At 42.6% G+C, this 14,730-nt stretch overlaps 1 protein-coding gene across 1 annotated transcript; it reads right to left on the minus strand.

Annotated features, from left to right (window-relative positions):
- Nucleotides 1-10,720: 10,720 nt before the first annotated feature.
- On the minus strand, nucleotides 10,721-12,942 carry LOC132613135 (uncharacterized). The gene is made up of 2 exons (XM_060327186.1): nucleotides 12,691-12,942; nucleotides 10,721-11,416 (listed from the first exon to the last, which is right to left on the minus strand). The coding sequence occupies exons 1-2, from the start codon at nucleotides 12,940-12,942 to the stop codon at nucleotides 10,721-10,723; spliced, it is 948 nt and encodes a 315-aa protein (XP_060183169.1).
- Between the last annotated feature and the right edge of the window lie 1,788 nt (nucleotides 12,943-14,730).

Consider the following 14,730-nt stretch of genomic DNA (forward strand, 5'->3'; position numbering starts at 1 on the left):
AGTTCCATATTACAGGGGAAACTCTGGCGAAATTTTCGTAGAATTCCCGAGTGCTTAACATTTGGGGACGAATGTTTCAAAAGGGGGGAAGAATGTTACACCTAGATTTTTTTTTCCGTTTATGAACAGTGAATAGACTAACCAAGGGCACGAAGTATACGATGTTTCAATAAGTAATAAATAGCATTTGAGGAACCTATTTGAGATTTCAAAGGCATTCGAGGCAAGAGAAAAAAAGTTCGCCAAGAAAGGCAAGGTATACGTTATGTATCAGAAGAGATTTAAGAGTAACAAGTTAATGATGACTTAATAATGTCTTGAGGAAGAGTTATGACGTCCCTTAGATTGGTAGTGAAGTGTTAAACAAGTGTCAAGAAGGTTCCATAAGGATTGGAGATTGAATGAATGATGAAAATCATTTCAGGGAAATGGGGTTATACAACCGACTTATACGGTCCGTATAACATTATACGGTCCGTATAACATTATACAGTTCGTATAAGGGTCCGTATAACACCCAACAGAAGTGGTATTTTGCCTGATGGTGGACCACGACCACTTATACGGACCGTACAATCTTATACGGACCGTATAAATGTCCGTGGAAGTCCCGACGGGCTGAGTTAAGTTCAATTATATTTATGTATTTCCACTTCTTTAATTTCATTTCCACACTTCTTGATATCTTTCTCAAGGCTTCTAGAGGGTTCCACACACTTCATATACAAGAATACAAAGGAAAGCAAAGATCAATATCAAGAATTCAAGTGAATCAAGTGCAAGAAGCTCACTAAGGTTCATCCAAGTCAAGAGTTCTCTTGGGAGTGAAGCTAGGGTTTGGGCTCAAGTGAAGTATTTCCCCTCAAGGCTCATTACCACACTATCTAAGGTAAGTTTCATGATCATTCCATGTTGTCTAAGGTATTGAGAGGTTGAAAGACTTAGATTATGAAAGGAAATAGAAAATGGGTTACAAAGATGAAAATAATGAGATTTTGAGTAGTAGCTTGAGATGAGTCATGATCTTTGATATGTTGTGCTTATAAAAATGTTATGAATGATGTTGAGAACCTGGGATGAGCATTATATGTGAGGAAACGTATTAGTGTACTATGACTATGATTATGGATGAATTGAAGTGAAAATTGTGAAATGTCGATAATGTAGATGAATGAAGATTTTTGGTTATAATGTTGCGAATGTTACTATAGATGTTTGGGAGTTGATAGATGATATGGGGAAAGTTGTATAAACAAAGGAAATGCTGCCCAATTTTCTCTAGCTTTAGTGACAATGTTCATGTAACCGAGTAGCTAACGTTAATACGAACTCTCTTGAAGGTAGAAACGTGAGCGTTGAAGGAGAACGATCAAGCGATAGAATAGCTAAACAGAAAGGTATGTAAGGCTAGTCCTCTCTTTCTAAGGCATGAATCTTATGGCATGATTTTCCCTCCTTCTCCATGACTTTCCACATTCCGGAAATTATGAGCCTATGTTTATGAATGGCCCATATGAGATACATAAACGAGATATGTCATGAGTATGATAGTGATGATGACGAGTTAAGTCTAAAGATCCTAAAGTTAATGATTCTAACTATGATCCATCGATGTTGTTCATTGTATACACTCACCTTATATGCTAATTCCTTCAAGGTGAGGCAGAATGCTTATGAAACTCCATAATGGAATTGGGGGTTCATGACCTTATGTCACCCCGATAAAGTATAGTTATTTATGAGTTCTTATGCATGCATTATGATGAGTACATGATGATGATATTACACCGCGCCTATATGGCCGGGCAGACACCGCTAAGGCGGGAAGCGTATACACCATGTCCAGATGGCATGGGCAGACACCACTAGTGGGCGGCATGAGATGATTACCCCGGACGCGGAAGGCCTGGACGCAGGCTAATGATGATCACACCGTACCTAGACGGTCGGGCAGCTTATATAGATATGCATACATGATATGATGATGTTTATGAAGTGAGTTAACATGCTTTATTTCTATTAAAGCTAACAGGCCGTTACAGATTGTTCTCCATTTGATATTCCCCTGTCTCATTGATGTATTGTTATTGTTTATGCCTTACATACTCAGTACAATATTCGTACTGACGTCCTTTCCTTTGGACTGCGTTCATGCCCACAGGTAGACAGGGAGGTGATCCAGATTCATTGGAGCTATCAGCAGACTTTGAGAGCATTCCATTGTTCCGGAGGTGCCATTGCTTATTATTTTGTGTATATATTTTTGGGCAAGACCGGGTCCCGTCCCGTCCATATATCTAGTACTTTAGTAGAGGCTCGTAGATACGTATGTGTGGGTAGTATGGTCTCACAATTTCCCATTTGTATATATGTATGTATTATTTTGATAGCCAAAGGGCTTATGTATATAAAGGTAATCATGTTTCAAATGAAAATGGTTTCTCCTATGATTATAAGTATGAGATTAATGAATGAAACCAGGATTAGTAAGATGAACAATAGAATGTGTGATGCTCGGTGGTTAGCTCTGGGTACCCGTCATGGCCCTAGTCGGGTCGTGACAAGGATGTAGCATCTGCTTCGGCGAAGATAACAAGGCGAAGAGTCCCTGTGAGCTCTTTGGCCACTCTTTCAGGTATCGGCTCTCGGGTCAGATCAAGCCGTATCCTGCAGACTCAGGGAGAAGTCTCCCGTAGTGGACCAACCCCGGTGATCATTCAAGACGAAGATGATCCGTTGGAGCAAAACACCCCTGGTGATGGTTTGGCTATGCCGGAGGACGGCTCAGAAGCTTCTTAGTTGATGTATGAATATACCAAAGAATCCAAGGACAAGAAACAAAGTTCTCAACCTTCGGGTCATTATACCGGACTATTTTTGTCATTTCTAGTTTCGGACCGTATGCTAGGCCATTTTGCTTTATATGATTATTGTAACATAGATTAGTTAGGTATTCGTCACAGAATGTAGTAGGAACTTGCTTGAATTAAATCAAACTCTCTTGGATTGTGAATGTTGCCATTTCGTTTTTAATTTCCCCCGAACCGACCTGGTTTTCTCTTTTTCTTCCAATCGTCATTATGTCGGGCTTGTCGATAGCTTCTCCTATAAGTTTTTGAAAACTGGCAGTAATCCCAAACGTCTTGTCAACCGTCACGTCCGTCTGACTTCAGACATGTGTGTCTTTCCTATTGGATATCCTTTCGGTTACCTAATCAATGCGTTTCAGTCATAATTACCCTTCGCCTATAAATAGTTCGTTCCTTCTCATTTTTACTAAACCATTATCAAAAAATTACTCCTCGATATTCAACTCTTGCTTTCCTTATCTGAGAAACCAATCCTTTCTCAGAATCTTCAAATTTCTCGTCAGAATCTTCAAATATTCATCGGAATCTTCAAATACTCATCAGAATCTTCATCCAGTTCTTCATATTTCCCAAGATCTTCAAGTCTTTATAAATTTTTCTTTCATCTTCCTTTCTCCACCAAATCTTTATCTCAAATGGTTCTGAGTCCAAGGTCTTCCTTCCATGAGGCCTCTCTGGTGGGGTCCCCCCGGTCGCCTGAGGCCAAAGTGAAAGCCCCATACGAACCATGGGGTAAAGATTTTATCCCCTCGGTATACCATTTTGACTCTGAATTTACAGTTGAAAAGCCCCCGAGGGGTGGCAAGGTCGACCGGGGTTATGACATACGGCGTTACCTCTCTGTGATTGATGCGACTATTATCCCCAAGGTCTGTTTGGATTGTGGTTGGAGGGACCGCCCTTCTGAGATCATAATCCCGAGCCCCGATGACGACATTACTACCCACGTGGAAGGGTACTCGTCTGTTTACACTTACCTTTTTTCCTTCAACCTAGAGCCTCCGATCGACGAGGTGATTTTAGCCATGTGCAAGACATATAAACTGTGTCTAGCACAAATTGGGCCGAACGTTTGGCGGATCGTCACATGCATTCACTTCTTGGCAAACAACGTCAGGGCCCCGTTTACTCTCCACCATCTGATCTGCCTTTACTCTCCTCGTATCTTCCGTGGTGGAATAGTGAAACTTGCAAAACGCAGAAAGTATCCGATCCTTTCCAGCATGGATGAAAACAAAGATCGAGGTTGCTTAAACGCATTGTTCGAGTCAAGACTAAGGAGATCATTCCTCGAAACCATCTCCCCTTCCTCGAGCAGTGGAATAATAGCTGTAAGTACCCTTGGCTTCTCTTACTTTCTCCGTTTCTTGTAAACTCTTTATTTTATCTGACTCTTTAACCTTTTTCCTGTTCCAGCCAAAGAGTGGCTACTGGATACCATGTCTGATTTTGAGAGATAGGTGGATGCCATAATGGCACAGCACCCCCATGAACTCCGTATTTGGAAAGCCCTCTCTGCAGGCAAATGGGTGGCAAAAAACCATGGTAAGCTTCTTGTTTTTTTTCCATTTCTTGTATTACTTCGTAATCTTTAGTTATGAGTAATGATGTGTTATGCAGGTTTGAAGAGGGGCAAGGCTAATTTGAGGCCTGAGCCTTCAGATGCTCCCCCAGCGACAGAGGAAATGTTTGATCCGGTAAGTCTGGATTAGGTCGTTGTCGAGGCCTCAAAGAGAAAGAAACGGAGTAGACCCTCCAAGTCCTCATCTTCGACGGGTCAGAAAAGGAGGAGAACTACTCAGACTCGGACATTGAAAGACATTCCTGAGGATGACCTTCTTATGAGGCCGGTCCGTACTGAAGCGGCCGTCACCCCCGATGCTGAAACAAGTGACATTCCGATCGACGTGATGGAGGGGAACGTGGACGAGGTGGTGGGTCTGGCCGCCGAGGGCGAAGATGTGCAGGCTTCTGACTTGCCAGATCTTGACCCATTGAGAACCACATTCCCTGAGGGTTCCATCTTGGTAGAAGACGACCCGTCCTCGGCCGAAGCGGCTGGTACGACTTACTCCTCTCCCCTCAAGCAGGAGGAATTTGATGATATGTTCGAAGCTTCTGCCCTAGCTCCTACTACCATTGCAGACCCTATGGGATTTAATCTGCCTATTCCTCAAGGGCAAAGAAGACATTTGAGGGCTACCGAATGGGGTTCCCGACCTAATCTTGTGGACACTTTCCTGGCTCCAAGCGCTAAACTGATTGAGACCAGGTCCATTGTTGTCATTATCCCTACGGACACACATTTTATATCTCGACCAGTTGTAATAGCCGAACTATCTTCGGCCTTTTGTGTCTGACGAGGATCGAGAAAAAATGAATCGCGTTTCGTGGCAATGTCTCTTCAACGAGAGCATGCATTCTGCCAATTGGGTACGTTGAACACCTTTGATTTTAATTACGTTAGATAACTCACACTTATGCCTAATTTGAGTCTTTCCTCTTTTTTGCAGTCCATCGTTTTACAGTACGAGGGCTTTCTATGATGTATGAAGGAAAACACTGAGCTGCGTAGCCAGCTCGAAGACTTTTGGGGCCAGCTAGACGCTCAAGGTCGAGAGACTAAAAAATTTAAGATCCTTTTATAGCAAAAAAACGATCAACTACTATCAGTGGGTGACCCCTCGGTACTCAAGGCCGAGCTTATGGCTTCCAAGGAGGGCAAACTCTGTATTGAGAATGACCTGGGGAATTTACTTGAGAAGTATACCGTTCTTACGGTGGATAAACGGAGGCTCGAATAGGAGAGCGAGGCTGTTGTTGAGGAGGAGGCGACCGCTAATGTCCGTCTGAGACAAGAGCTTGATACTGCCAAGGTCGATATTTCCCACCTCGTTGCCGAGCGTGATTCTGAAAAACAACGTTCGAGGGTGGTCCAAGAGAAGGCCGATACCCGGGCCAAGTCTGTCGAAGGTTTCAACGAACAGATCGAACCGGCTGATGAACCAGATACAGCAGGCCTTGTCTGAGCGGGACCGAATCTGGGCCCAGGCTGATGCTGACGTCAAAGCTGCCAGTGACCGTTCTACTTAACGAGCTGAGCATATAAAATGGAAAACCCGTTTGCTTATCCTTCAAGAAGTCCAGCGCGACATTGAGGACATAGGTGTAAAGATTGTTCAGGCCGAAGAAGCAGAGACTTAGACCCAGAAAGCTCTCTTAGGCGATAGTTCGAAAGAAGAGCCCGCTGCTTCTGAGGAGTTAGATTCCTCCGAGGAGGAGTAGATAGGCCCCTAGGGAAAAATGTATATTTCTTTTTGTGCTTGTAAATTTTTGTCAAGGTCGGTATCTGGCCTTATGTATATATTATGGAAGTGTTTGTTTTACCGATGTCTTTTAAGGCCGATCTTCTCATTTTTTGACATTTTTAAACATTATTTACTTAAAGTCTGTTTGGATGAAATATATTCGTACTAATAACTTATTCAAATATAAGTTGTAGGCTTGACCTTCGCTGGTCTTTATATGAATTCATTTTTTAAAGTTGAGTCACCTTTGAAAACATTGCACTAAGGGTTGGCGACGATTCATATTTTATGCTCGTGAATTCGGACGTCTTAGAGTTACTTCGGGCATTTGGGTTGATATTTCCAACCTTTCAGACTGAAGCATTTTTGAGTCTTTTTTCTTATGCTAAGTCTACTCTGAGACTTTCAAAGCCTTCACATACTAGTCGGGCATGATTTGCATAGGACTTGCCTGAAATCAAACCCTTATTTTGTTCATTGATCATTGGCGATGGTCCATTGTTCATAGTCCCTGGTTCAGGGTTGTTAATGAACTTAGAAGTAAAACGGACTTACGAATGCGAAGTGGATATTCGCAAGATAGTTTATGTCAATACATGCAAAGCTTTATCTGAAGTGTTCTTCTGATTACACAAACTTGTACGGTACAACTGCCGAGGGGCATCAAATTTTTGCCGTATCAAAATAGACTAATCAGGCACGACTCATTCAGTCGTTTGGCCCTTACAGGAAATGCTAATGCGGGAATTTTCAAAGAAATAATTCACACTTGATTTGGCCTCGTTGGGCTTATATGATAGTTCCCAAGTGTTTGTGTTTGAAGCATGAGAAGAGAAAAACTATCGTTGATACCGAGCAGTCCCCGGTCTCAACACTTAGTTAGTCTTCTCCATTAAAGTAACACGATTTACATTGTTGCCTCATTAAAACCTTGCCAGAAAACCCATTTCGGGACAAAATTGAGCTAAGGGAAAAAGAGTACAACACATGTTTTCAGGCCTACTCTAATTTTCTTCAACTTCATTCGGGCTCGCTCCTGTAGGGATCGAAACAGGTAAATTAAAAAATTCATGAAGAGGGTACGGGTTATACCTTAACAATAATATCTCTTCAAGTGTGCTATATTCCAGTTGCTTGACAGCCGTTGGCCATCCTCCAACTCGAGTTAGTACGAACCTTTGCCGGTTATACTGATTACTTTGTACGGCCCTTCCCAGTTCGGTCCAAGCTTCCCTTCATTAGGGTTCTTTGTGTGCAGTGTGACTTTTCGAAGGACCAAGTCCCCGACTTGGAAGTGCCGAAGGTTGGTTCTTTGGTTGTAATACCTGCCCATTTATTATTTTTGAGCTGCCAGACGGACTAGCACGGTGTCACTTAGTTCCTCCATTAAGTCAAGTTTTACTACCATAGCCTCGTCATTTGGCTCCTCAGTGGCGTATTGGAACCTCAGGCTCGGCTCCCGAACTTCAATTGGCATCAGCGCCTCTGCTTCATATACCAAGAAGAACGGTGTCTCACTGGTGCTCGACTTCGAGGTCGTCCTGTAAGCCCAGAGTACTTCCGGTAAGATTTCTTTCCACCTGCCGTTGGATTCATCCAACCGTTTCCTTAAGTTTTGAATAATAGTCTTGTTCGTTGATTCGGCGTGTCCGTTCGCACTCAGATGATACGGAGTGGACATTATTTTCTTGATCTTCAGGCCCTCAAGGAAATTATTGACTTTGTTGCCTATGAATTGTCGGCCATTGTCACATGTGATCTCAGTCGGGATGCCGAACTGGCATATGATGTGATCCCATATGAAGTTGATAATCTCCTTTTCCCGTATCTTTTCAAAAGCCTGTGCTTCAACCTATGTAGAAAAATAGGCAGTCATAAACAAAATAAAACGAGCCTTACCTGGTGCCCAAGGCCAAGGGCCGACAATGTCCATTCCCTATTTCATGAATGGCCATGGGGACAATACCGGATGAAGCAATTCCCCCGGTTAATGGATCATTGGGGCGTGCCTTTGACATCGGTCACATTTTCGAACAAAATTCTTTATGTCTTCTTCCATATGATCCCATTAGTATCCGACTCGAATCAGCTTCCGAACTAATAACTCAGCTCTGGAGTGATTACCATAGGTTCCTTCGTGGACCTCGCATATTTCGTAGTCCGTCTCTCCAGGTCCTAGACACCTGGCTAAAGGACCGTAGATCGAATGTCGATATAATTTTCCTTCGATTAAGCTATATCTTTCCGCTTTGGACCTAAGAGCTCATGACTCCTTAAGATCCGCTGGTAATTTTCCCTCCGCCAGGTAGTCTATGTATTTATTCTGCCCGTCCCAAGTTAAACTTGCCATGTTGACTTCGGTGTGGCTGCTTTCAATGGAAGAGTTCGTCAATTGGACCACTGTACCCGAGTTGAATTCTTCCGTTCCTACCGAAGAGCCCAAGTTAGCCAATGCATCTGCCTCGGTGTTTTGTTCCCTCTGCACATGCTGCATACTCCATTCTCTGAACCGGTGCAAAACCACCTGTATCTTCTCCAAGTATTTTTGCATCCTATCATCCTTTACATCGAACAACCCATTTACTTGATTCACGACCAAGAGTGAGTCATATTTCGCTTCAATGATCTCTGCTCCCAAGCTTCTGGCCAGTTCCAAACCTGCAATCATAGCCTCATACTTAGCTTCATTGTTAGTCAATTTCAAAGTTCTTATGGACTGCCGGATGATATCCCCCGCAGGGGCTTTAAGTACAATCCCAAGCCCGGTCCCTTTCATGTTGGAAACTACGTATGTGTAAAGGGTCCAGATCCCCGAGGTTTTACCCGAGGTTAAAATAAGTTCTTTCTCTAACTCGGCCACCTTTGCGAGGGTAAAATCTGCTACGAAGTCTGCCAAAATCTGAGATTTTATAGCCATGCGGGGTTTGTATTCGATGTCATACTTGCTGATTTTGACTGCCCATTTTTCCAAACTACCTGATAACTCCGGTTTGTGCTAAACATTTTTTAACAGATATGTTGTTACTACGGATAGAGGTTGACATTGAAAATAGGGCTTTAACTTTCTAGATGCACTCAATAATGCTAGGGCCAATTTCTCTAAGTGGGGGTAACATTTCTGCACATCCCCTAAAGTTCTACTAGCATAATAAATTGAAAATTGCGTACCTTCTTCCTCTCGGACTAGCAGTCCGCTTACCGCAATTTCGGACACTGCTAAGTACAAATATAGTTGCTCGTTTGCCTTCGAGGTGTGCAGCAGATGTGGGCTTGATAAATACCTTTTCAACTCTTCTAGGGCCAGCTGACACTCTAGTGTCCATACGAAGTCATTTTTCTTTTTAAGCAACGAGAAAAAACAGTGGCTTTTATTCGAAGACCGAGAGATGATTCTACTCAGGGCCACAATTCTTCCGGTCAACCTCTGCACGCCTTTTATATTCTCGACTACCCGTGTACCATCGATGGCCTTGATCTTATCCGAGTTAATTTTGATCCCTCGATTCGACACCATGAAACCCAGGACCTTACCCAAACCTACTCCAAAGGCGCATTTCTTCGGGTTCAACTTCATGTTGTACTTGCACAGTCTATCGAAGGTTTTCTGTAAATGCTTCAAATGGTTCTCTATTTCCAGGGACTTAACTAGCATATCATCAATATAAAGTTCCATCGTTTTACCTACTTATTTTTTGAACATCTTGTTAACTAGGCGTTGATAGGGAGCATCGACATTTTTTAATCTGAACGGCATTACTTTATAACAGTAAGTTCCGTACTTGGTTATGAAAGAAGTCTTTTCCTGATCTTCTGGGTTTATCCGGATTTGGTTATACCTGGAATATGCATCAAGAAAGCTTAATATCATATGGCCAGCTGTCGTATCAATCATGCCATCGATATTAGGCAAAGGAAAGGAATCCTTCGGGCATGCTTTGTTCAAGTCTTTTTAGTCTATACACATTCAAAAGTTGTGCCTTTTTTGGGTACGACTACTGCGTTAGCTAACCAATCCGGGTATTTAACCTCCCAGATGGATCCTATTTTTAATAACTTTATTACCTCTTCCTTGACGAATTTATATTTGACCTCGGCCAATGGTCTCTGCTTTTGCTCTACCGGGGTGAAATTTCGATCAAGGCTTAGCCAATGAGTGGTGACTTCGGGCGGAATACCTGTCATATCTAAGTGGGACCATGCAAAACAATCGGCATTAGCTTGAAGAAATTTGATTAATTTACTCCTGAGCTCCGAGGTTAACCCCGTGCCCAGGTATACCTTTTTGTCCGGTAGATGGATGAATATAATGACTTGTTCAAGCTCTTCCATTGTTGTTTTTGTTGACTCCGAGTCATCAGGTAGTACGAACGACCTGGGAACACTGAAGTCATCATCTTCCATATCTACCTTTCCTTTTCCTTCGAATCGGGCTGTATCCACTTCCTATAATTGCTATTTGGTGTCTTTTACTTCATTCGTGTCCTCCGCACCCTTGTGCACGACGTTCTTTGGTGTTTGAGCAGCTTCTTTAACTGCGAACATTTATTTTGCCGCAGGTTTCTCTCCATGAATGATTTTTACTCCCTCCAAGGTTGGGAATTTCAGCATTTGGTGCAAGGTTGAAAGTACTGCCCTCATGATGTGCAACCACGGTCTTCCGAGCAAGGCGTTGTATCTCATCTCTTCGTCAATGACATAGAACTTCGTGTGTTGAAATACACCGGCTGCATTTACCGGTAGTGTGATCTCTCCCTTTGTAGTTTCACAAGCCATATTAAACCCGTTTAAGACCCGGGCTGCTGGTACAATCTGATCCAACAGTCCCAGCTGCTCCACTACCTTCCATTGGATAATATTGACCGAGCTACATGGATCAATCAAAATACATTTCACATGAGTTTTGTTTATAAGGACAGAAATTACCAAAGCATCGTTTTGTGGTTGAATGATGCCCTCTACGTCTTCATCACTGCAGGAGATAAATTCATCCGGTACGTAGTCCCTGGTCCTCTTTTCCTGGGTGATTGAGAACTTTGTTTTCTTCATTGTCGGGCCTCGGGGTATTTCTACCCCACCAATGATCATGTTGATCACATGTTGGGGCTCCTCTGGTTCGGTCTTCTTGCTTTTTTCCGTGTTCTTGAAATGACTATTTGTTCGTTCACTTAGAAACTCCCGGAGATGACCGTTTTTCAATAGCCGTGCAACTTCATCTCTTAACCCTTTACAGCCGTCAGTCTGATGTCCATGAGTACCATGATACTCGCATATCAGATTTGGATCTTATTGCGAAGGGTCGGTTCGCAGCAGCCTTGGCTATCTCGCGACTTTGATGTGACCGATTGCCACTATAATGGCTCCCCAGTCAACGTTTAAGTTGTATTCAGACAACCTCGAGCTTTCGCCAGTGTCGGACATCCTTCCGGTGTTGTTTATGAACTGTAGACCCCTTTTCCCCGAGCCGCGATCGCTTCACCTGTCGCTTCTTGCTGAATTAAGGCTAGGACCACTTCTGCCCTTATCCAACCTGAAAGTGGACCTCTCGGGTTTATGGTATGGATGATACCTATCTCTTGGCGGTTGAAATTTTGCTTCTATGACCCTCTTCGGTCTGTCTGAATGTTTAATCAGATTAGTAAGACCAGGTGGGAGCTCGAACTGATTGTCCTCCACTTGTATCTTGGACTCATACCTGTTATGGACATCCGCCCAAGTAATAGCTCCGAACACCGATTGATTTTCTTTCAGCTTGAGGGAAGCGTTGGAACTTCAGGGGTTAAGTTCCTTCATGAAAGCCTGAGCTGCCCACTCATCGGGAACCAGGGGCAGTAACATCCTTTCCTTCTGGAATCCTGTCATGAACTCTCTGAGCCGTTCGTCGTCCTTTTGCAAGATCTTTAATATGTCAGCCTTTCTCGCCTGCACCTTCTAGGCCCCGGCGTGAGCCTTTACGAAGGCATCTGTGAACAGCTCGAAGGATGGAATAGAGTGCTGGGGAAACGTGCAATACCATTGCATGGCTCCCTTAGTCAATGTCTCACCGAAGTTTTTTAACATTACCAACTTAATTTCATCATCCTCCAGATCATTACCTGTTATGGCAGAGGTGTAGGCAGTTATATATTCTTGCGGGTTTGTCGTCCCGTCATTTTTCGGGATATCTGGCATCTTAAACCTTTTTGGGATCAATTTCGGAGCCTCACTCGGTGGGAAAGGCCTTAGAACTATATATTTGGTTTCCGATCCAGTCAGAATCGGTGGTGCCCTCGGAATCTGATCCACTCGGGAATTATAGTCTTCCACCTTTTTTTCATTGGAGTCGATCCGTTTGGACAGCCCCTCCAACATCTTTTTCACCTAGGATGATTCATTGGGCACCAACCGTTCTCGATCACTGCTTACCTCGATTTCCTTACGGTTGGTACGTGTACTTGATTCGGTTCCGCTACCCTGACCTCGCTGTTATTCCTTTGGAATTGGGATACAGCCACCTGGTGTTGCATCATGGTTACCTGCTTTTCCTGCAATAAATCATAAATCACGTGTAAGTTAATCTCCTCTCCTGCCTCTGCGCTTTCCCTACAAGCAGTTCCCCTATCGACGAGTGTATCTCCGCTGTCATTAACAGCTACATTTGAGTTGGCAACACTAGCATCAGGGGGAGGGTCGTCAACCGGATCACCTGGTGGCATGATGTTCAATGGTATCCTATTGTTAGGGTTCTCATCGTGGTTGTTGTTACTCACATTGTTTGGGTTTGACATGTTAAAGTTAACCTAAAATCAAGAAAAAAAGGCAAAAGGGTAAGTGAAAGCCGATTTGCATACAAATCACCGCTATTATCCTTAGCCCCACGGTGGGCGCCAAGCTGTTTACCCCTTAAAAACATAACAATTGAATTTTATTTGGATTAAAGGATATGCGACTTGATTCGTTTGTAGAGCAAAAGAATAACGATAACGAAATAACGATTGCAATAGGAAGATAAGAAATATCCTAAGTGTCGATTGCAACAAATGGCCCAGACTGAGGCCTAAACTCGAACCAAATCTGTAGGAATTTTATCGTTTGATGTTTTCAGAACTTTGACAATTAGTGTTTCAACCTGATAATGTAGAGAATAGTAAAATCAGATGCCCCTATTGAGGATTTACGCCCCTATTAATAGTACAAGTATTTGTGTTAAAAAAGGTAACTAAATCAAGCGCGATAATGATCCCCGAAATCTCAGGCTTGACAGCTGCACGACGCGCCGTGGGGAGTGAAATTCGCAACAGACCGAATTTTTCGCCATATATCAACTGGAAACGTACTCTTCGGGAGTTACTGGGTCCAGGTGTCTATGTCCGAAATGTCCCTATCCGATTAGACGAGATCAATTATCCACTTTCCCTTATTCTTAGTTCAGGCCATTGGTCGTTGGGTCAGGATCGCAGACCTCGATTTTCATCATATACAAAGAAAGTGATAAAACAAGTTATTAAGTCAATTCTCTGCTAAAACACTACCCGTTTATGCACTAATATGTATAAAATAATTACTCTTAACATTATATGTTATAGAAGTAGCTAATTAGACCTACTGAAACATTGCAACAAGGAGTTGAATAAATCCATTGATACACAAATACATCCAAACATTATACTAACAGTAGTAGAAAGAACCAAATCTCAAACGCTAACGAACGAATATACTACTTGAACAATAAATGAAAAGTTTGAATATAAACTAAGCATACCAGTAAAGGAAACAAATACAGACAATCACAGGCTACATTGTTATATTCGACTAATGGTCAAGAATAGCATCTTTCAGAAGAAGAAATTGCATAAATGCATGAGAAGAAAGGGACCTCAAACTAGTACATGGTTTCTCTTTTTACATCAGCGGTTTTGAATTTGAATCGGAGCCACTACTATAGGAAAGCTTCGACGGCAACCTCGAATCCTCGACCCAAGAAAACCTTGTTGTGTTTATGGTGTTCTCATGGCCAAGTGAATGTGTAGGTGTAAGAGTGATATTCAGATATTGAGGATCGTGCTTTTGTGAGGAAGAGGATCTGAGCTCTATGAATTTCTATTTTTTTACCTCTATGTGTGTTTTCTTTTTGTGATGTGCATGTGTGTGTTTATACAATGAATGTGTTAGAATATGTCCCAAAAGGGTTTATCGAAATTGTCCCATTCCAATTGGGATTCGACTGGCTTGTCCCATTCCAACTGGGATTTTGAACGTCTTTAACCCCTATTTAAAGGAGATTTTTGACCAGAACATCAAGAAACATAGAACAACTATCAAGACTACAAACAAGAATATATTCCACACTTAGGTTAGAGAGAGTTTCCATTGAGAGATTATAATCTTTCGTTTCCTTTGATCTCGTTGTTCTTCGACACCCTGTTGAGATTGTTTTTGTTACACCCCAGAAAATTTCGCGTTACCAAGATTGCAGACGACTTAGTATGGGCTCAGGGGAGAGTAAAGATATACAAGGATTAGGGATGAAGATTCTGTTATATATGTATAGAATAACACATAGATGACATTGGAGG

Source organism: Lycium barbarum, chromosome 1 (assembly GCF_019175385.1).
Source record: "Lycium barbarum isolate Lr01 chromosome 1, ASM1917538v2, whole genome shotgun sequence".
Classification (NCBI taxonomy): Eukaryota; Viridiplantae; Streptophyta; class Magnoliopsida; order Solanales; family Solanaceae; genus Lycium; species Lycium barbarum.